The 20,953-nt window shown below is 45.2% G+C and overlaps 1 protein-coding gene across 1 annotated transcript in view; it reads right to left on the bottom strand.

Moving 5' to 3' along the window:
* The window catches only part of EPHX2 (epoxide hydrolase 2), a 55,091-nt gene extending 34,138 nt beyond the window's left edge, over positions 1 to 20,953 (bottom strand). The window contains exons 1-6 of the mRNA XM_065947270.1: positions 20,761 to 20,953; positions 13,434 to 13,518; positions 10,053 to 10,212; positions 8,359 to 8,549; positions 6,284 to 6,406; positions 2,926 to 3,000 (exon numbers count right to left, since the gene is read on the bottom strand). Coding sequence (XP_065803342.1) covers positions 2,926 to 3,000; positions 6,284 to 6,406; positions 8,359 to 8,549; positions 10,053 to 10,212; positions 13,434 to 13,518; positions 20,761 to 20,861 — 735 coding nt within the window. The 5' untranslated portion in view covers positions 20,862 to 20,953. The remainder of the gene's footprint in view (positions 1 to 2,925; positions 3,001 to 6,283; positions 6,407 to 8,358; positions 8,550 to 10,052; positions 10,213 to 13,433; positions 13,519 to 20,760) is intronic.

Here is a 20,953-nt window from a genome sequence, read left to right as displayed (position 1 = left end):
TCCTGAATGTGAATTTTCCCCCCAGCTTTGCTATGCTTCTGGTCTTTTGTGGGCTACACAGGTGTGCTCAAGCCTGCTCGGGCTGAAAATCCACCTTCTTCTCTTCTCCTTGGCTCCTGCTGACATTTTCCAGGCCTCTCCCAACCTCCTTGCAGCGGCGTGGCCGTGTGGCTGGCCGGAGCTGCCTGAGTGCAATAGCCCTGTGCTCCCTCTGGGCCATAAACCTCTCCCGCGCCTGGTTCCCCTGGCCTTTCCTATCTGTACCCGAATGGACTGGACCGTGAGGAAGGAAGAACCTGCAAAAAGAAGCAGCCTGGGTGCTTGAATGACTGTGAGGAGACAGCCCACTCCCAAACCACACCGGATTGCGCTGCCAGACAGAAACAAACTTGGAGTCAAGCCACTGAAAGTGTGGGGCTGTTTATTACAGCACCGAGCCTACTCTGACCATTACAGCAGGGTCTGAGCAAAAGAGATAAAGCAATATATAGTCAAAGCACCCTATTTTCCCCTCAAAATACATATCTTTAAATTCCTAATGGAAACAAACAAAAAAAGCTCCATCTTATGGAAATCTACTTGGAATGACTCTATTTCACTGCATCTCATACAACTCCAGGGTGAGCATTCCAAGCTGGAAGTTTCACTCATAATTCCCAAGGAACTATTTTGCTCAAGAAAACATCAGGCTGCTGTTTCACAAACTATTTCATGGACAATAGTCTTTTTTTTTTTTTTTTTAATCAGAATGTGTTCTATAGTCCTTCCTTTAGTACTTGGCAAAGAAAGGGAATTGAACTTTTTTGTTTAGGTAACAGTTAATATGCTTTAATTTGTAAAACTTGAATTTTAAATGTAAAATTGCTGTTATTTAGTCACTAAGTCATGTCTGACTCTTTGGTGACCCCATGGACTGTAGTGCACCAGGCTCCTCTGTCTGCGATTTTCCCGAGCAAGAATCCTGGAGTGGGTTGCCATTTCCTTCTCCGGGAATTGAACTTTAAATTCTATACTCCTTTATGTTGAAAAATGTTACGGTGCTGTTGCCCAGTCAAGTGATCCTAACCGCCCTCTTTCTTAATGGATCTTAACTAAAAGGTTTGTCCTTTCAGCTGAGTAGCTCAGCAAACAAAATAGAAATCGGAGATCTATTATTAGCACATTTTGAGTTTCATTGACATCAAGGCAACAGTACCCTCAGAGCCTGGGTTCCCCAGAGGCCACTACCCAAGTCCTTAAGTTTGGGGTGAGGCCAGAGGAGGTGGTTAGGCAGCTCTGAATCACACTCCTTCAAGGTCAAATAGGAATTTATTGAAACCGGCTGGATATGCAAACATCAGGAGGATTATGAGAACAAACCCTATCCATAGGGTTGGAGATGCAGGGTCACAGCCCAGACCCCAGCCCCAGGCAAGGAGCCCCGCATGCTGCTTCAGTATTAGAGATGAGGTCTGGAGGGAACTTATGAAACCTTCACCACTCCAGGAGTACCCAGGACCGCACTCACTGATGCTCACCAGAAGCGCCCTTTCTCACTGTTCAAATCCCACTCATCCTCTGATGCCCGCTTCGCCACTGAACCTCATCCCCAGCAATTACATTATAGTCACTTTCTCCACCCCCATAGAGCCCATTCTGAGTACCCGAGTCACTGCCAGTAGGGCCACATCCCGTGATGTCACCATGGGAAATATTTTCCTGGCAGATTGCAGACCGCACAAGCCCCAAGATCATGGGACACCTCTATTCATTTAGGTTATTTCCTGGGGTGCCGAGCAAACAGCGAATGCTCCCTGAATATCCCTGTGGCTCTCCTCCAGGGCATCAGACCCCCGCCCCCCCGCCCCAGGTCCCAGATCTGCACAGCTCAGGACACCTGCTCTCTTTGTCTTCATCTCTCTTGTTTGTGGAGCATGAGGCACTACACCCCATGATCAACACAGGATATTTCAGTTAATCCTTACAAGAACTCCGAGACCAGGTATTATCACCATCACATCACATAGCTGTGTATACTGAGGTTCAGGACATTAAGAAATGTACCCATATTTGCAGACTTAGTAAGTGACAAAGCAGGACTCTAACTGGTTCTTTCTGGCTCCAAAGAAACTGTTGGGCTTTGTTTTGTGTGCCAGCTAACCCACAGCTATACGCGCTTTCTTAGTTAAATGGTCACAGTGCCAAATGAAGAAAGACCCCAAAATGAACCTGAGTAGATGTCCCAAAGCCCTGCCCTGTATGCCGACTGGGTGGGAAGTCAGGGCCCCTCTGCACATGGCCTTGGTCTTGCCGTAGCCCTGATCCCTGGGCTTAAAACTGGCCGTCTCCCTCTTTTTCTTTCCCCTGCAGGTTCCCCAGGACTGGTCTGGTGCCTCCCTGCACCCTTCATATCTGGCTCATGCCTGACACAAAGGAAGGCCCCAATCACACCCGCCAGATGAAATAATGAAATTAAGTGCCAGACACACAGAATGTGCAGGCCAAGCAAGGCCCCCACGTGGCCTGTTGTTTGGTGGGAATCTGACCACATTGGCCCACATCTGTTGTCGAGTTTTGAGGAATGAGGCTTTTGTTGTGTTGTTGTTTAGTTGCTAAGTCATGTCCAGTCTTTTTTGACCCGATGGACTGTATAGCCCGCCAGGCTCCTCTGTCCTTGGGACTTCCCAGGCAAGAATACTGGAGTGCGTTGCCATTTCCTCCTCCAGGGGATCTTCCTGATCCAGGGATCGAATCCACATCTCCTGTATTGGCAGGTGGAGTCTGTGTCACTGAGCTGCCAGGGAAGCTGGAGGCTTGTGGGAAAGGCCTTTTCCCTATAAATGGTGGGTGTGCAGCTCCCTGGGAGATTTCACAAACGTCTCATGAGTCGTCTTACATGGGCTGGCTGGAGAGGACTCGGCTGACGGTGAGAGCGCATGGACTCACCTTTATGGGCACGTATCCATGGGTCATGGTGCTTGGATCACATGAGATGGGCTGGGGGGCTGCAGTCTGGAGAAGCTGAAAGTAAGAGACGCACAGTAAGGGAGACGGCTCTGCTTCTGTCCACAAGAAGACCGCTGAGTTCACAAAGTATTGCAAGACAGCCCCAGGTTGTGCCATGGCCTCCTGAGCCGACCAGGTGACTGACCTACTGGCCCCCTCTACCCCGGGGTCACAGCCAGGCTTCACTCCCTCCATTTCCCCTCGGGTCAGCGGAGTCTGGTAACCGAGTTCTGGCCAATGGGTAGCAGACAAAAGAGTATGGCCCGTGCAACTAGAGGTGATCAAACTGAGAGAAGCAACTCAGACAAAGACAAATACCATCCTGTCACTTACAGGCTGACTCTAAAATACGCACAAATGAACCTGTCTGTGAAAGAGAAACAGACTCAGACAAAAAGAATAGACTCGTGGTTGCCAGTGGGGGGGGTGGGGGGAAGGGAGGCATGGATTGGGAGTTTGGGATTAGTAGATGCAAACAATTATATATAAGACAGATTAAACAACAAGGCCCTACTATATGGCACAGGGAACTATATTCAGTGCTGTTGTGTAGTCACTAAGTCATGTCTGACTCTTTTGCAATTCCATGGACTGTAACCCACTAGGCTCCTCTGTCCATGGGATTTCCCAGGCAAGGATACTGGAGTGGGTTGCCATTTCCTTTTCCAGGGGATCTTCCCAGACCAAGAATCGAACCTGCATCACCAGGATTCCAAGAGGATTCTTTACTGCTGAGCCACCAGGGAAGCTCATGGAAAAGATTTTAAAAATGCAAGAAAAATAAAAGAAGAGTGTGGTCTGACCACCAGACCTGTGAAAATCCACATGCGAATAACGGAGGGAGTAGACTGTGAAATTCACCTCCTTTTAAACATGGAAGAGTCTGCCTGGGAATCTGTAGAGGGTGAGACTGGTGGGTCTCCACCTATGCAGTGTTCAGAAAGGACCCAGGGTGTGGTGGCAGGGACGGGCAGCTGGGTGCCTCTGACAGTGATGAGGGAGTCAAGACAGCCTCCAGGGCCAGAGTACCCTGGAGTCCTTTTTCTAATGTGTCCCCAGCTTCCCGGGTCACACACTAGGGGGTGTCTCCCTGATTCCATGGGTGGGAAAGGTTCTTACAAACACATGGTTCTCCCATGTTTTTGTCCAGCTTATAAAGCCCATTCATGACTGATTCTCATAGCCTTTCTGACAGATAAGAGGCACTTTCCTGTTTAAAAAGGAGTGATTAGCATTTTTCCTTACACCTTCCCCATCCCCTTTGGAGGACAAGTGGGACACAGCTTACTTTTCTTATTATACAAGGCCAGTGTGTGTGGCTCAGATGTGATGAGGGGATAAATCTCATAAGTGGGACCAGCAAGTGGCCACTCTAATTCCAGGTTTGGTGCTTTCTTCTCTGCTGCACAAGGCTTCTGGGCTTGCGTAAAGACAAATCAAGCTTGGGAGAGATGCTCTAACGTGAAGTCATTGTGCTGTGTGTGCTATGCTAAGCTGCTTCAGTTGTGTCCGACTCTGCAGTCCTATGGACTGTAGCCCACCAGGCTCCTCTGAGTCCATGGGATTTTCCAGGCAAGAAAACTGGAGTGGGTTGCCATTTCCTTCTCCAGGGGATATTCAGACCCAGGGATGGAACCTGAGTCTCCTGCACTGGCAGGAGAGTTCTTTACTACTGAGCCACTCTTAACTCCCCTCCAAAGACCCATCACAGCACCACTGTGGTTTGGCTTTGTTTTCACCACATGCTTTGTGCGAAGGAGGCACCGCTATTATTGAAGATCTACACTGACTGTGTAAGAGATTAAAAAATGTATTAATATATCTCGGTCTCTGCCCCTGGTGCCTGGCACAGAGCTCCTGAAGCCCTTATAAATTCCTAAGTAGTAAGAGTGCTCAGAGCATCTTTTGTTCTAATGAGGTGACTCTGGGTGGGTTCCTGGGTGGGGGCTGGTCACCAGAAAGACAAAGCCAGGATTAGAAGCTTGGGATTTTCAGCCCCCTCCCCCTCCCCCACAACGTCTGGAAGGGGAAGGGAGGCAGGAAGGGCTGGAAGTGGAGTTAATAATTGATCGCGCCTACATGAGGAAGTCTCCATGAACATCCACCCAACTCCAGGAGCATGGAGTTCAGAAAGCTTCTAGGCTGGTGAGATCCACGCCTAAAGGGTAACATGCCACAGCTCCAGGGAGACAGAGGCTCCTGTGCGTGGGACCCTCCCAGAGCTTGCCCTGTGACTCCCTTCATCTGGCTGTTCATCTGTGTCCTTTATTAAATTCTTTTATAAGCCGGTTAGGGTTAGGGTTCTCCAGGGGACCTTCCCCACCCAGGGATCGAACCTGGGCCTCCTGCACTGCAGGCAGATTCTTCTCCGACTGAGCCACCGGGAAAGCCCGAATACACTTTATAAACTGGGAGACAAAAGTGCTCCCTGAGTTCCATGAGTCACTGTAACAAGTTAATAGATTCGGGGGGTGGGGTCCTGAGACCCCCCAGTTTATAGCCAATCGGTTGGGAGCACAGCTGACAACCTGAAGGTGGGGTCAGCAAATGAAGTCGAGGGGTCAGTCTTGTCAGACTGAGCCTTAACCTGGGAGCTCTGATACCCTCTCCAGGTAGATGGTATCAGGACTAAGTTACATGGTAGGCCACCCAGCTCGTGTGGCAGAGAACTGCTTGGTGTGGGGGAAACCTCCACACATTTGGTGGTAACAAGTGTCAGAAAGAAACTGTGCGGCAACTAAGACTCGATGCAGCCAAATAAATAAATATATTTTTAAAAGAACAAAAGATGCCTCCCCTCTGGCAGAGCAGGCTAACCCCTAGCGGTCTCCAGCAGCATCTTGGTGGGCCTCCCTGCCTCCTGAGAGAGGAACAGGTTTCCTTTGGAGCCTTCCCTCTGACTCCCAAGAGGGTGTGACCCAGGTGGAACTAAACCACTATGCCTGAGTGCCAGCAGTGTCACCAGGCAGATCAGAGAAGAACAGGGCCCCGACCACTTCAGGGAGGACTCGGCAGTGACATTCTCGTATTTACTCTGAACGCGTGACTCTGAGGGCCTTGCTCTAGTCTTGGTCCCCTACCTCTGACCAGTATAGATTCTTGCTCTCCGAGCATCCTTTCCCTGTTCGCTGACTGCAGAGAAGGAAATAGGAAGTTCGTCACAGACGTCATGCTGTTTACAGGAAGGGTAACAGTCTCCCACCCAGCAGGTCCTCATCTGGAACCCCGCGTGTTTTGTTGAGTGTGGCTAAACACAGGCAAGTGAGGAAATCCGACTCGGCACAGAGGGAAAAGTTACCTGCACCCCCGTTACTTTCTCCAGCTCCTTCAGGGCCGTGTCAGTGTCGCGGACGAGAATGGTGACCGTCCCCATCTCACGGGCTGGCTTCAGATTAGTTTCGAAGTTATCTAAGAAAACCACCTGAATGCAAAGAGCATGAATGGTAGTGTCAGTCTGATTAAAGCAAAACTCAAGCATGAGGACCACTAGCCTGAAATAAGCTACAATGTGGACAGTGGCTGAGGTTAAGAATTAGTAATCTTAGGACTTCCCTGACAGTCCAGTGGTCAACACTTTGCCTTTCAATGCAGGGGGTGCGGGTTCTATCCCTGGTCAGGGAGCTAAGGTCCCACAAGCATCTCAGCCAAAACACCAAAATGTAAAACAACAGCAATGTTGTAACAAATTCAATAAAGACTTTAAAAATGGTCCATATAAAAAAATCTTAAAAGAAGAAAAGGATTAGTAATCTCATCATCAGATTGATAAAATATTGAGTTATTTTTCTCCCCATGTAATTGTTCACTGTTAAAATTAATTTTGTAATTAATTTAATTATGTAAGCATACATAATAACACATAGTTAGATACACATGTTCCCTGAATCTGAAACTGTAAGATGAAAGAACCATATAAACTTACCAGATGAAACTTAAAATTCCTCTAAGAAAATCAACATGTATGAATAGACCCCCTCTAAAAAATGTCTGGAATAGACCTATAATAAGGTCAGATAATAAAAGGTTTCATAAAATATAAAGCTACAAAAGGTAAAAGAAAAGGTTTTGTTTGAGAAAAGAAATAAACATTAACAAAATAGAAGAGTCTAGGAATAGACTCATACATAAATGAGAATTTAGTTTCTAATAAAAATGTCATGCCAAGTTGGTAAGGAAAAGGATTAATTAAAAGATTAATTATTTCAACTGTTTTGGGGGAAGAAAAGTTATTCCTTCCTTCACTTATTCCCTATATAAATTCTGAATAGATCAGGTCTAAATTAAAAAAAAAAAAAAGATCCTTTGGCACTTCCCTGGTGGTCCAGTGGTTAAGAATCTGCCTGGCGATGCAGGGGACACTGGTTAGATCCCTGGTCAGGGAACTAAGATCCTACATGCTGCAGAGCAACTAAGCCTGACTCTGCAACTACTGAGCTCACACGCCACAGCGAGAGAGTCTGCGTGTCACAACGATTCGCTTATGGGTGAAAGGGGCCAACGAGACAGCTTCAGAGAGGAATTTTCTCTCAGTCCAACCACCTCTGTGGAGAATAGAGTAGTGAAACACAACAAAAGCAACATTTTAGACCAGATAATCTAGAGACGGCATGAAGGCTGGATTCAGGAGTGCGGGGGTTCCTACAAGGAGACTCCTGCAGTATTGGATCCCATTCCTGCACAGCCTTTGGTTGGGTGACTGACTAGCCTGTGGTCTTGGGAAAGTCTATGTTTCTTTATAGGAAAATGCAGGCAGCTGGTCTGGCAGCTTTGGACAATAGTGACTGTTTTAACCAAGCTCTCCAGGCTATCTTCCCGACCCAGGGATTGAACCCGCATCTCTGAAGTCTCACTGCATTGGCAGGTGGGTTCTTCACCACCAGCGCCACCTGGGAAGCCATTCTGAATGGTCTGGACAATAATGCCTGTTTTAACCAAGGTCCTGCAAGAGGCACAGAGGTCGACCAGAGGCCCATCTCTGGGTAGAACTTCCCAGGCTGAAGAGGCAGGTGAAAACCCTTTAGAAGTCCGGGCCTGGGAGAAGTCGCCCCTGCCACCAGACGTTGGACCACTCTGCCAAGTCGCAGGTGTCCCCCACCTGGTCACACTTCTTTAAAGTTTTTTTTTAAATTTATTTGTTTATTTAGGTGCATCAAGTCTTAGCCGTGGCACCCTGGATCTCTCCATTGGGGTTTTCAGGCCTAGTTACCCCACAGCATGTGGGAGATAAGTTCCCCAGCCAGGGACTGAGCCTGTGTCCCCTGCATTGGAAGGTAGATTCTTAACCATTGGACCCCCCAGGGAAGGTCCCTCAATTTTTCTTGATTGCAATCACTCTAGAACATTCTTTTCCATTGAAAGGCAGTGTCCACGTACCTCACCGGGGCTGGTCTTCAAGGTGTCCAGCACAAACTTGTAGATCTGAGGGTCGGGCTTGACCATTCCAATGTGGCATGACTCAATCAGGAAATCAAAGTGTGGCTTGAGCTCACACAACATCTGGGCCAGGCTGCCTCGCTCAGCGCTGTCATCCAGCCAGTTGTTGGTGAGGATGCAGGTTGTAAATCCTAAGCAAGAAGGCGCCAATGAATTGGCCAGCTACAGAACTTTGCTCTGAGAAGCTCCAGGTGTCCTACTGAGGGGGCCCAAAGACGGGGCCAAACAGGGTTCTGCTCACTCACATCCATCTCCTGATGCCCGGCTTCTCAACTGACAAGTTGGAAAAGCACCATCTTTACCCATCCGCCCTTTCTGATGCAGATGTGAGAGCCAGCTAATGGTGTGCACCAAGGGCTTTTGGATGGAGATGACACAACCCTTCATTCCTTGCAATTGCAGAGCAAGAAGCTGTGACATTTGTCAGCTCATCTGATCAAGGTGTTTTAACTTTCATCAGCCCCTTGGATCCTTACACCTTTGAGGCAGGCAGGGCAGGCCTTAGCATCCCACCTTTACCAACAGGAAAATGAAAGCTCAGACAAATTCTAAGCTGCCCAGAGCCACACAGCTCAGGTAGAACCAAGCAAGGCCTAGAATCCCACCTTCTGACTGCCACTCCAACCCTCCACCCTCCTCCCAGTCCATGCTATTGCAAACTTTGTTAGTGTGCGTGTTTGTGAGTGTGTGTGTGTTCAGTCATGTCTGACTCTTTCCTACCCTATGGACTGTAGCCCTCCAGGCTTCTCTGTCCATGGGATTCTCTAGGCAAGAATACCAGAGTGGGCTGCCATGCTCTCCCTCCAGGGAATCATCCTGACCCAGTGATCAAACCCAAGTCTCCTACATTGGCAGGTGGGTTCTTTACCATTACTGCCACTTGGGAAGCCCTTTCCTTCTTTATACCCAACTGCATTTTTACATAAGTGTAATCTTAGTGTTCTGACAGTCTTACCATTCTGCCTTGATTATTTAACCTCCTGTCTAAAGCATTTTGCCATATTTTAAATCATCTTTGTAATTAACAATTAAAATTTCTGTCATAAATAAATACGTAAATGTCTATAGAATGGACATGACCTCATGTTCTAGACTGTTTGACACCACTTGAACCCATGTCAGCCAGCTCATATAGCTCAACCACTGTGACATGAAGAGGCTGAGAAAACCATGGTTGCTTAAAAGGTCCTATTTTCGGGACTTCCTTGGTGGTCCAGTGGTTAAGACCATGTGCTTCCACTGCAGGGGGTGTGGGTTTGATTTCTGGTTGGGGAACTTAGATCCTCTGTGTTGTATGGCACAACCAAAACAAAATAAAATAAAAAGACTTTGTTTTCTAATCACTGTGACAAGAGGTTGGGTCATTCAGGTCATTACTAGTACCATGGTAGGGGGAGAATTTTGTTCATGAGGCACAAATTGCTAATTAAACAAAATTCTTTCTTACAGCTATTCTGATAGTGCTGATTTTGGCCATTTTCTAAAACTTACTTTGAAGCTGTGTTTGAAGAACAGCTCTCCATCTAGGCCCAGAAGATTCCTGATCTCAAACCACATTTCAACATGCTACGACCTGACCTTCCCAACGGTTCTGTTGCAATTAGGTTGGAGAATGGCTAGTATTGGAGCCTTACCCTTCTTTTTGAGAGTGACAGCTGCCTGAAGCATGGGGTAGTTGATCTTTCTTGTTGAAAGCACCTTCTCAAAGATTTGCTTTATAGAGAAATTCTCTGGGAGGCAGATTCCAGAGTCCTCGGAGCATTTCCTGCAGTCTTCTTCCATAAATGGCACCCACTGCAAAAGTGAATTGATGAGGGACTGTCAGTCGGTACAACCACTTGGGAAAGATTTGGACAGCACGTACTTAATCTGAACACACACACTGCCTGAGATCCACCAGATCTGTTCCTGGATTCACTGTTGTTCATCACTCAGTCGTGTCCGACTCTTTGCAGCCCCACAGACTGCAGCACACTGGGCTTCCCTGCCCTTTACTATCTCCCGGAGTTTGCTCAAACTCATGTCCATTGAGTTGGTGATGCCATCCAACCATCTCAGCCTCTGCTGCCCCCTTCTCCTTCTGCCCTCAATCTTGCCCAGCATCAGGGTCTTTTCTCAGCATTAGGGTCCTGTACATATACCCAATGGAAATTGTCTACACATGTCAAAAGACATGAGCCAAAGTGTTCTAACAGTGATATTCCCAAGAGCTCCCAATTGGAAACTACTCAAACATCCCTATTATGAGCCTACTTTTGTTTCCCCCAAATTCATGTTGAAGTCCTAAACCCCAGGACCTTGGAATGTGACTGTTGTTGGAGAGAGAGTCTTTAAAGAATCATTAAGGTAGCTCAGATGGTAAAGAATCAGCTTGCAATGTGGGAGACCTGGGTTTGATCCCAGGGTTGGGAAGATCCCCTGGAGAAGGGAATGGCAACCCACTCCAATATTCTTGCCTGGAGAATCCCACAAACAGAGGAGCCTGGTGGGCTACAGTGCATGGGGTCGCCAAAAGTCAGACACGACTGAGTGACTTTCACTCACTTACTTCCCTAAGGTAAAATGAGGTCACCAGGGGCCCTAATCCAATCTGATGGGTGCCCTTTAAAGAACAGGAGATCAGGACTCAGATACACACAGAGGGACCAAAGTGTCTGGACAGGAAAAAGGGGGCCGTCTGCAAGCGGATGAGAGAGGCCTCAGGAGAAACCAGCCCTGCTACCACCCCAATCCTGGGCTTCTACCTCTAGACCTCTGAGAAAATGAATTTTTGCTGTTTAAGTCACTTAGTCTGTGGAATTTTTTTTAATGGCAGCACAAGCAGGAGACTGGAGTTTGATCCCTGGGATGGGAAAGACTACCCTCGAGGAGGAAATGGCAACCCACTCCAGTATTCTTCCCTGGGAAATCCCATGGACAGAGGAGCCTGGTGGGCTACAGCCCATGGGGTCACAAAAGAGTTGGACACAACCAGAGCGGCTGAGCATGCACATACTACAAATTAAAAAGTCAAGGTTGGCCTGGTGCATTAGGAAGACCCAGAGGAATCGGGTGGAGAGGGAGGTGGGAGGGGGGATCGGGATGGGGAATATGTGTAACTCTATGGCTGATTCATATCAATTGTATGACAAAACCCACTGAAATGTTGTGAAGTAATTAGCCTCCAAAAAAAAAAAAAAAAAAATCAAGGTTGTAGTGATAATAATAACTACTATTTCTTAAGCACTTATTACATGACAAGCACTGTGCTAAGCACTTCCCAATCTTCATAACAACCTAGGAGATGGACAGTGTTATTCGTCTCATTTTATAGATGGCAAGACCGACTTCGAGAGCTTCTGTGACTTGGTGTGCTCACATATCTGTAAGTGGGAGCCATGACCCACATCCCATCCCTAGACTCCAAAGTCCGCCCATCACATAGTTATTAATTAGCAAAACTGCCTCTGACCCAGTGGCTTGGCCTGAAAACAACTACTCTAAGAATGACTACCATTTAAAAAAAACACGAAAATAATAAGTTGGCAAGGATATGGAAATACTGGTAACCTTGGGTGTGTTGTGGAGAAATGTAAAATGGTGCAGCCACTATGGAAAATCATATGGTGGTTCCTCAAAAAACTAAAAAGTGAAACTGCCCTATGGTCTACCATCCCACTTCTGGATATATACCCAGAAAAACTGAAAGCAAGGTTTTGAACAGATATTTGCACACTTGTGTTCATAGCAGCACTGTTCATGGTAACTAAAAGGAGAAAGCAACCCAAACATGCTTTGAAAGATGAATGGATAAACAGAGTGTGGTCTATCCATACAGTGGAATACTATTCACCCTTAGAAAGAAGGAAATGGTGACACATGCTACAGTATGGATGAAACTTGAAGACTTCATGCAAAGTGTAATAAACCGGTCACAAGAGGACAAATATCGCATGAGTGTTAGTTACTTCATTTGTGCCCTATTCTTTGTGACTCCAGGGACTGTAGCCTACAAGGCACCTCTCTCTATATATGGGATTCTCCAGGTAAGAATACTGGAGTGGGTTGCCATTTCCTCCTTCAGGGTATCTTCCTGACCCAGGGATGGAACCCGGGTCTCCTGCATAGGCAGGCAGATTCTTTACTGTCTGAGTCACCAGGGAAGCCCATGTAAAGTATCTGCTGCTGCTGCTGCTAAGTCGCTTCAGTCGTGTCCGACTCTGTGCGACCCCATAGACGGCAGCCCACCAGGCTCCCCCGTCCCTGGGATTCTCCAGGCAAGAACATTGGAGTGAGTTGCCATTTCCTTCTCCAATGCCTGAAAGTGAAAAGTGAAAGTGAAGTCGATCAGTCGTGTCCTAGAGTAGCCAAATACATAGAAAATGCAATAGTTGCCAGGGGCTAGGGGTAAGGAGGGGTGGGAAGTTGCTGTTTAATGGGTATAGAGTTTCAGTTTTTGAAGATAAAAAGAATTCTTGGACTTTCTTGGTGGTCCAATGGATAAGACTCTGAGTTTCTAAAGCACGGAGTGTAGGGTCAATCCCTGGTGGGGGAACTAAGATCCCACATTCCACGTGACTGAAAAAGAAAGAAAGAAAATACAACATATCAACTTAAAAAAAAATTTAAAAACAGTTCTGGAGATGGATGGTGGATTTGGTTACCTAATGTGAATATACGTAACATTACTGCATGGTATACTTAAAAATGATCAAGGCGGTAAATTTCATGTGATGTGTCTAACTACAGCTTAAGAGGGAAAAACAGCTACTCTGGCTGCTGTAAATCCCTGGCACACATTTTCAAGGGCTTGGGGAATTTCCTAGTCACTGGGCATGCCCCTCTGCTTGGCTCAAAGAGTCAGTAAACCAGCCTGAAATGTCTCCACACCAGTCTTGTGAGTTAAGTGTTATAAGAGGTAAATGAATGAGGCACACGACGTGGCCCTGCCCTCACGGAGCTTATGGTCAGTGGGGGGAGATGGGTGGGTAGGCACAGAACATCTCCTCAAGGGGGTCTCTGAGATGTCACTGCACCTGGGAAAATGTGATCTCTCCCCTCATCACACGGGTGCTGGAACCATCTGGGCCTCCTCTCAGGAAAGCTTTACTCAGAAAGCCTCTGCAAGACACAAAGAAACATGGGGAATGTTTAAATGACTTCATCACAGCAGCAGGTAGGGGACAGACACCTCGATGGTGGACTTCTAGCTTCTGGAATTGCTGTTGAAAACACCCAGTTTGCAGTCCTTCTTTACGGTAACCCTAGCTGATTAATACATTGGTTCATGTTCATCCTGTGTATGTGGCCCAGAGGAGAGGCAGAGAGAGAGAGACCAGGTCGTTACCCTCTTACTTTCCTACATTACAAAACAAAAGTTTCCATTCCATTTTCTTGACAATTTCTCACCTCCCACGGCTGGCTAGGTGACATCAGACAGGTAGCAGATAGCACATACAACTCTGTTCCCTCAAATTCCTGGTCGATTTTTCTAACCCGTCACATCCTATACCACTGCATTTGGACATTGATTTATAGGCCTTCTTAGTATAGTGCTCTGGGCAAAAACTTAGAATGGAATATAATTGGCAACCCAGTTCAAAGTATTAATATTTAACATTCTGTGGTAAGAGGACAGATATTTGGGAGTTTCATATCTGATAAGTCAACAACCTTTAACCCAACTAATCCTCTTGCAGGTAACAATGATTGACATTAAGACATAACATAAAAAAAAAAAAATCCCTACTATTTATAGCCTTGCTCAATTTTCCATCATCAACAATGGCTTTGGCACATCTTTGCCGTTGGCTGTCTTTTTTCAGATATGACTTTATTAAATTATACTTACATGTCATCAAACTCACAAGTTTTCAGCACACAAGTCAATGACTTGTAGTAATTTTTGTAGTGGTGCACAAACCTCACTGTGTTGCAGTTTCAGAACATTTCTATCTTCCCTGGTGGCTCAGATGGTAAAGAATACGCCTGCAATGGGGAAGACCTGCGTTCGATCCCCGGGTTGGGAAGATTCCTTGGAGGAGGGCATAGCAACCCACTCCAGTATTCTTGCCTGGAGAATCCCCATGGACGGAGGTGGGCTACAGTTCATGGCGTCGCAAAGATCGGACATGACTGATTGACTAACCACAACACGGCACATCACCTCGAAAAGATCGCTCATGCCCTTCTCACCTGCCGTCCACTTTTAAGAAGCAACACAGAGTTCAACTCAACAATCTTTCATTGAGGACCTATGGCGTCAAGGCATTGTGTCTGGTGCTGTGATAGAAAAATGAAAAAATATGGATATATTCTTAGGGAGCTCCTAGGGGAACAAGTGAGGCAACATATAAACAGATAACTATTACACCCTGGATGAGTGAGATGGAAAAGCACAGGGAAGATTGATTTTGCTGCCTGAAATTGGGGGTAGGTAAAAGAAGAGGAATTGCAGGAAGAATGTGGCTGCACAGGAAGGAGAGGTTGATAACTCTATAAAACAAAAGGAGGCAATATTTTTTTATTGGCGTCTCAGAGAAGCAATTGGAGATAAGTTGTTGGCACTGGAAAGCATGACTTTCTAATTTTAAGGTTGCTTAATAAAAGCAAGGAACAGTGAAATGGCTATCACGGAAATGAAACTAGTGAATCAAAAGACCCAACAAAATGTCCAAGGACAAAGAGTAAAATGATGAAGCAAATACAATTAATGTGCAAGCAGGGAGGTCAACTTGGTGCTCTGTGGTGATCTAGAGAGGTGGGGGTGAGGAAGGAGGTCCAGGAGGGAGGGGATATATTTATACACAGAGCTGACTATGTTGTACAGTAGAAGCTAACACAACATTGTAATTATACTTCAATTAAAAAAAGATCAAAAAAAGAATTAATGTACAAAAAGATAAGGCCTATGGAGGCCAAATTCCTTCAGTAAACAAGAAGAATCATAGAAGGAAAGATCAGAAAGCAACAGTCAAAGAAAAAATGGGAGAAGATGTTTCCAGGCTAAAGAAAAGTTTGAGTTCTGAAATCAAAGGTGTTCAACCAAAAAAAGTGTTCACCAGTCAAAATTAATGAAAAAATAACCACAGCAGATAGAGGGTGGGGAAATGTTTCAATTCTCCGGATAAGAAAGTCTAACAGACAACATTTTGGGTAAAAAAAATAGACTATACACAAAAGAAGAACAATTCAGACTGACAACAGCTTTCTATGCTTGCAGCTTTAAATGTGAGAAAATGGTGGAGTAATACGCACTAGACGTTGATATAAAAAGATGCAAAGAAAGAATGCCCCCCAAGTCTATCCCCAGACAACTTATTTTATGTCCAAGGTTTTAGAGATCTTGGTTGATTTTCATAAGTGATCAAATGGGCTATTTGTTCTATTTCCATGTTTTAAATTCCTGCTCTTGTTTTAAATCCACTAATGAAGAGTGAGCCCACGACACCATGGCCCCCATCCTGAACCCCAATAAAAACGGAACCCAGGCCCAGTCTCTCATTCTTCTCATATCCTCACTATGTGGCCCCAGGTGTGCTGTGCAATTTCTGGATTTCATAAGTAATAAATCTTTATTTTTTCCAAAGTTCCCCAATGGCTACTGCTGGAGGGTGTCTTGTAATCACAATAAGAACCTTAAGGTCTGGCCCAAACAGAACATTGGTTATTGGTAAGCTGAGACCCACACAGATCAGGTTCAGGCAGGGAAAACTAATATAGTAGTTTGCCATCATGCCTTTCCTGGAAGAAAAAAAAATATAAGAAAGTCTTCCAGTCAACTTAAAGATAGATCAAAATAAAAATCCTGAGAAGAGGAAAGAAATGTTTTAAAAGAAATTGCAACAAACAACTGTCTCATTCAAGAGAATTGTCAAATGGCCAGTAAGCACCTAATAAGAAGTTCAACATCATTATTCATCAGAGAAACATGAATTAAAGCCACGGTGACAGAGCGCCAGGCCGGGCTCCCTGTGTGATATAGCAACTTCCCACTAACTATCCATTTTACATACAATAGTGGATATATGTTGATGCCACTTTCTCTGTTTGTCCCACTCTCTCCTTCTTCCTCCAGGTCTACAAGTCCATTCGCTACATCTGTGTTGCCACTCCTTCCCTGAAAATAGGTTCATCAGTACCATTTTTCTAGATTCCACACTTGGGCATAAATATGCATTTGTTTTCATCTTCCTGACTTATTTCACTCTGTGGGATGGGGGGGAGGAAGGGAGGCTCAACAGGGAGAGCATACAAGTATAATTATGTCTGATTTGAGTTGAGTTGTTGTATGGCAGAAACCGACACAACATTGTAAAAATTAAAAAACAAACAAAAAAATTTTTTACAAAAACCCAAGGGCTTAAAAAAAAAAACCCACAAATGAACCATGAAAAAACACCATAAACCCACCAGATTTGCTAAATTTAAACAGAATGACATCAAGTACTAATGACAATGTGGAGAAACTAAAACACTCTTATATTTCTGGTAGAAGCAGGATTTGATACAACTGCTTTAGAAAAATTGTATACCTACTGAACACTTTTATATTGACAAAGGGTACAAACCTTTGTGCAATAGAATTACAAGGCACACGACGTTATGCACTGATTAAAATAGTGTGAAAGGAAAACCAAAAGAGACCCTGATGCTAGGAAAGACTGAGAGTAGGAGGAGAAGGGGGCAACCAAGATTGAGATGGTTGGATACCATCACCAAATCAATGAACATGACTTTGAACAAACTCCAGGAGATGGTGAAGGACAGGGAAGCCTGGCATGCTGCAGTCCAAGGGGTCGCAAAGAGTCAGACACGACTGAGTGACTGAGCAGTAACAATAATGAACAAGTGAGTGGTCTAGAATGGAGCCAGGAGGCTGCTGAGGACACATGACTTTATACATCTCAACCTGGGTGAGACCATGTACTGCCCTACATACAATCCTAGAAGACGTCAGAATACCTGCCAGAAACTCAGGAATATGTACTAGACTCCCTCCCCAAAGGGCAACTATTTCCTTTCTTGAATCAGAGCACAGCCTTGTGGTTTTTGCCTTAATAAGCCCTCGACTCTTTCTCTTCCCCAAAACACTCCCGGTTTTACCCAGATTTGTTTCTCCTGAATTGCAGTTCTTAAGACTCTCAAATCAAGCGCTTTGTTCTTTGCAGCCTTGATGCTATTGAAAGAGGGGATTGTACCAAGACACTACTCTGGGCACTTATCTGTTTCTCTCTCCGTCTAAAATACCACTGAAATTACACAAAAGATAGCCTTAAAAGTTTTTAAAAAAATCAATTTCAGGAACTCCCTGGTGGTCCAGTGGTTAGGACTCTACGCTTTCACTGCCAGGGGCCGGGTTCAATCCCTGGTCAGGCAACTAGATCCCACATGCCACCCCATAACCAAATAAGTAAATATTTCTAAAAAAAGAAGTAGCAGAAGAGATGGTAAGTAAAAAACATAAAACATCTTGGTAGAAATTAGAAGTTCCTAGAAATCAAGAAGAAAGTGACAATCAAATACAAAAATGGGCAAATGGTATAAACAGGTAAACACCAAGGGAAAAAAATACAGATGACCAATAAAGATGAATAGCAGAGAGGAAAATGCAGACTGACACAAGATAATGTTTTTCCCTCCATGTCTGGCAAAAGTTCAGGAGAGTCACCTCCACCATAGGGAGGATCCAGGCTAGCCTACTCCAGCATAGTCAGGGCAGGCACAGCATTTTTTGGAGAATAGCTTGGCAGAATCAGTCAATATTTTAAATGTAAATACTACTTGCTTTTATTTGGCAACTCCACTTTTAGAAAACTACCCTATGGAAATGTGACAGTGACGTTACTTGTAATAGTGACCACTAACAAATAAATGTCCACCAACAGGGGAAAATGGTTAAATAAATTATGGAACTTCCATATTGTGGAATACTATGGAGTGGTTAAAAAGAGAAAAGTAGGTCTATGTAAACAAAAAGACATCCAACTGTTGAATGAAATAAAATGGTTAAAATAAATAAAAAGTTAAAACATAAAACAATACATGTACTAGAATTCTACTGTTTGTTTTAAACCTACCTGTCTACCAACCTACCTACCAATTTATTCATAAATGTGTCTGCATTTTTCAGACTGTAAAGGTAAAATGGGAGATATATCATATATTAAGTAACATCTCCAGGAGGACCTGTGGCAGCCGGTTTGGTTAAATTCATGAACATATTTATAGTGAAAGGCGTGACTATTTGAGGTTTCCTAGGTGGCTCAAGTGGTAAATAATCCACCTGCCAACGAAGAAGAAGCAGGATAAGCTGGTTTAACCCCTCGATCGGGAAGATCCCCTTGAGGAGGATACGGCAACCCACTGCAGTATTTTCGCCTGGAGAATTGCATGGACAGAGGAGCCTGATGGGCTACAGTCCACGGGGTCACAAAAGGGTCAGACACGACTGAGAACACACGCATGTGCACATGTGATTATTTACAGAAGTAGGATAGATAATGGTGATAAATAATCTCATGTTTGTTCAGATCAGACTTGCCACCAAACGAAGCCAGGTCAGATTTTGCTGCCAAAAGACTATAAAATAAATAAAAACAAAACCCTGGGTTTTGCCTAAATGATTTATGTATCAGCTATGACGTTGTCCAGGATGTGGAGAGGAACAAGAAAAAGTGAAGAGGCACTTCTGTTTTCTGTCCACAGGCTGATAAGATCAAAAGCATGGACTCTGACTTCCGGGGTCAGCTAGCTTTGCTGTACTGTTTTGTGACTATTGGGAACAATCCTCGCCACGGTCACAGAGACGGTGTGTGAGTCGGTGTCACACTAGATGAACAGAATATCCCAGTACATTGGTCTTTCTGTGCATGAGCCCTGAATAATACAAAGTGGATCAGGAATACGGTGGCCCACCTATCTTATGTGTCATCTACTCTAACCCATACAGAAAATTGAGGGGTGGTATTTTCTTACTTTAAGACTGAGGTCTCAGTTGAGTTAATAAGTCAGGTTAAGTAAGGTGGCCCAATGATAAGTGTTAGAACTGAGATTTTAACCTGGGTCAGACTCAAAGTCCAGTGCTGTTTGAAATTCTGTACATTTGTGGGTTCCATCGTGTAATGGTTAGCACCCTGGACTCTGAAATTTTGTCCATTCGTAAACTTGACTACCTGTGACCTGTATACTCACAGATACACTCTCAAGAATATGCACTGGTATACTGACAAGTATTCTTGTGACTTGTACATTGACAAGTCATGTTCTCTCTCCCATTGATGAGGTCACAGGTGTAAACACATCACATACCTTACTCTCTTTTTATGTCTTTAAAAAAAAAATAATACAACTTACAGGCTAAATGAAGTGAAACAATACCATGGTTAAAAGGACTGCAAGGAAAGGCAATCAAAACTACACTGAGATATCACCTCACATCTGTTAGAGTGGCTATTATCAAAAGACAAGCAATAACATGTGCCAGCAAGGATGTGGAGAATGAGAAGCCTGCCTGTACTATTGACTGGAAATGTAAATTGGTGCAACCACAGGGATATTTTGGAAAATTTCTTTCAGGCATCTTCAGCATGTAGTTGTTTTTCCATAGTTGAAATACTTTTTCCATAGTTTCCCTGCTGTATAAACAGCTGTACATTCTGGTGGGTTTGTTTTTCTGCACTTATAACAGATATTTTCTGATGTCACTGAAATCTCATCCTGAACATTCCGGTTACTGGTTATGCTTCCTAGTTGACCATTTCCCAGTAGCTATGTTTGGGGGCTGTTTCTGCTTTGCTGTTGACATTGTGCAAGGCACAGGACTTTTTTCTCTAAAAACCTTCAGCGCAGCTCTCTTAAGTGAAGCGAAGGTCGCTCAGTCGTGTCCGAGTCTTTGCGACCCCATGGACTATAGAGTCCAAGGAATTCTCTAGGCCAGAATGCTGAGGGGGTAGCCGTTCCCTTCTCCGGGGGATCTTCCCAACCCAGGGATTGAACCCGGGTCTCCCTCATTGCGAACGGATTCTTTACCAGCTGAGCGACAAGTAAAGCCCCAGCCCATTCCATTACAGAGAAGTAAGTGGGCAGCAGACACCTCAGGGAGTAATTTCTCTGACTTTAAGAAAAGATTTCAATATAAAAGTCAATTTTGGAGTCCTTAGAGAATCTTCAATACTCAACATTTAGAAAGACAGTGGATCTACTTAGACACACTGGTATTTGAGGGCCGAATAATTGTTCTAACCTTTCACCCAGCGCTCTCGCCTTCCCGCAATCTTAAACCAGTTCTGCGAATCTCGAAAAGCAACTTCTCCAAGGATTGGCGCCCCAGCCGCCCGGACCAACCCACGCGGGGTCCCTTACCTGGGCAGCGCCAGCTCCTCCTCGGCGCGATCCCAGAAACTGGTGACCGAGGGCAGAGTCAGGACCCCGACCAGGTCGAACACGGCCGCACGCAGCGCCATGGCGGTCTTTCACCCAGAAACCAAGCGAAGAATGACGCACGAGAGCCGAGCGGCCAGACTGGAGCAGCGGGCCCCCAGGGCCAGCTAAGTCG

The sequence above is a fragment of the Muntiacus reevesi genome, chromosome 10 (genome assembly GCF_963930625.1).
Source record: "Muntiacus reevesi chromosome 10, mMunRee1.1, whole genome shotgun sequence".
Taxonomy (NCBI): Eukaryota; Metazoa; Chordata; class Mammalia; order Artiodactyla; family Cervidae; genus Muntiacus; species Muntiacus reevesi.
This window is presented reverse-complemented; position numbering and strand designations above follow the sequence as displayed.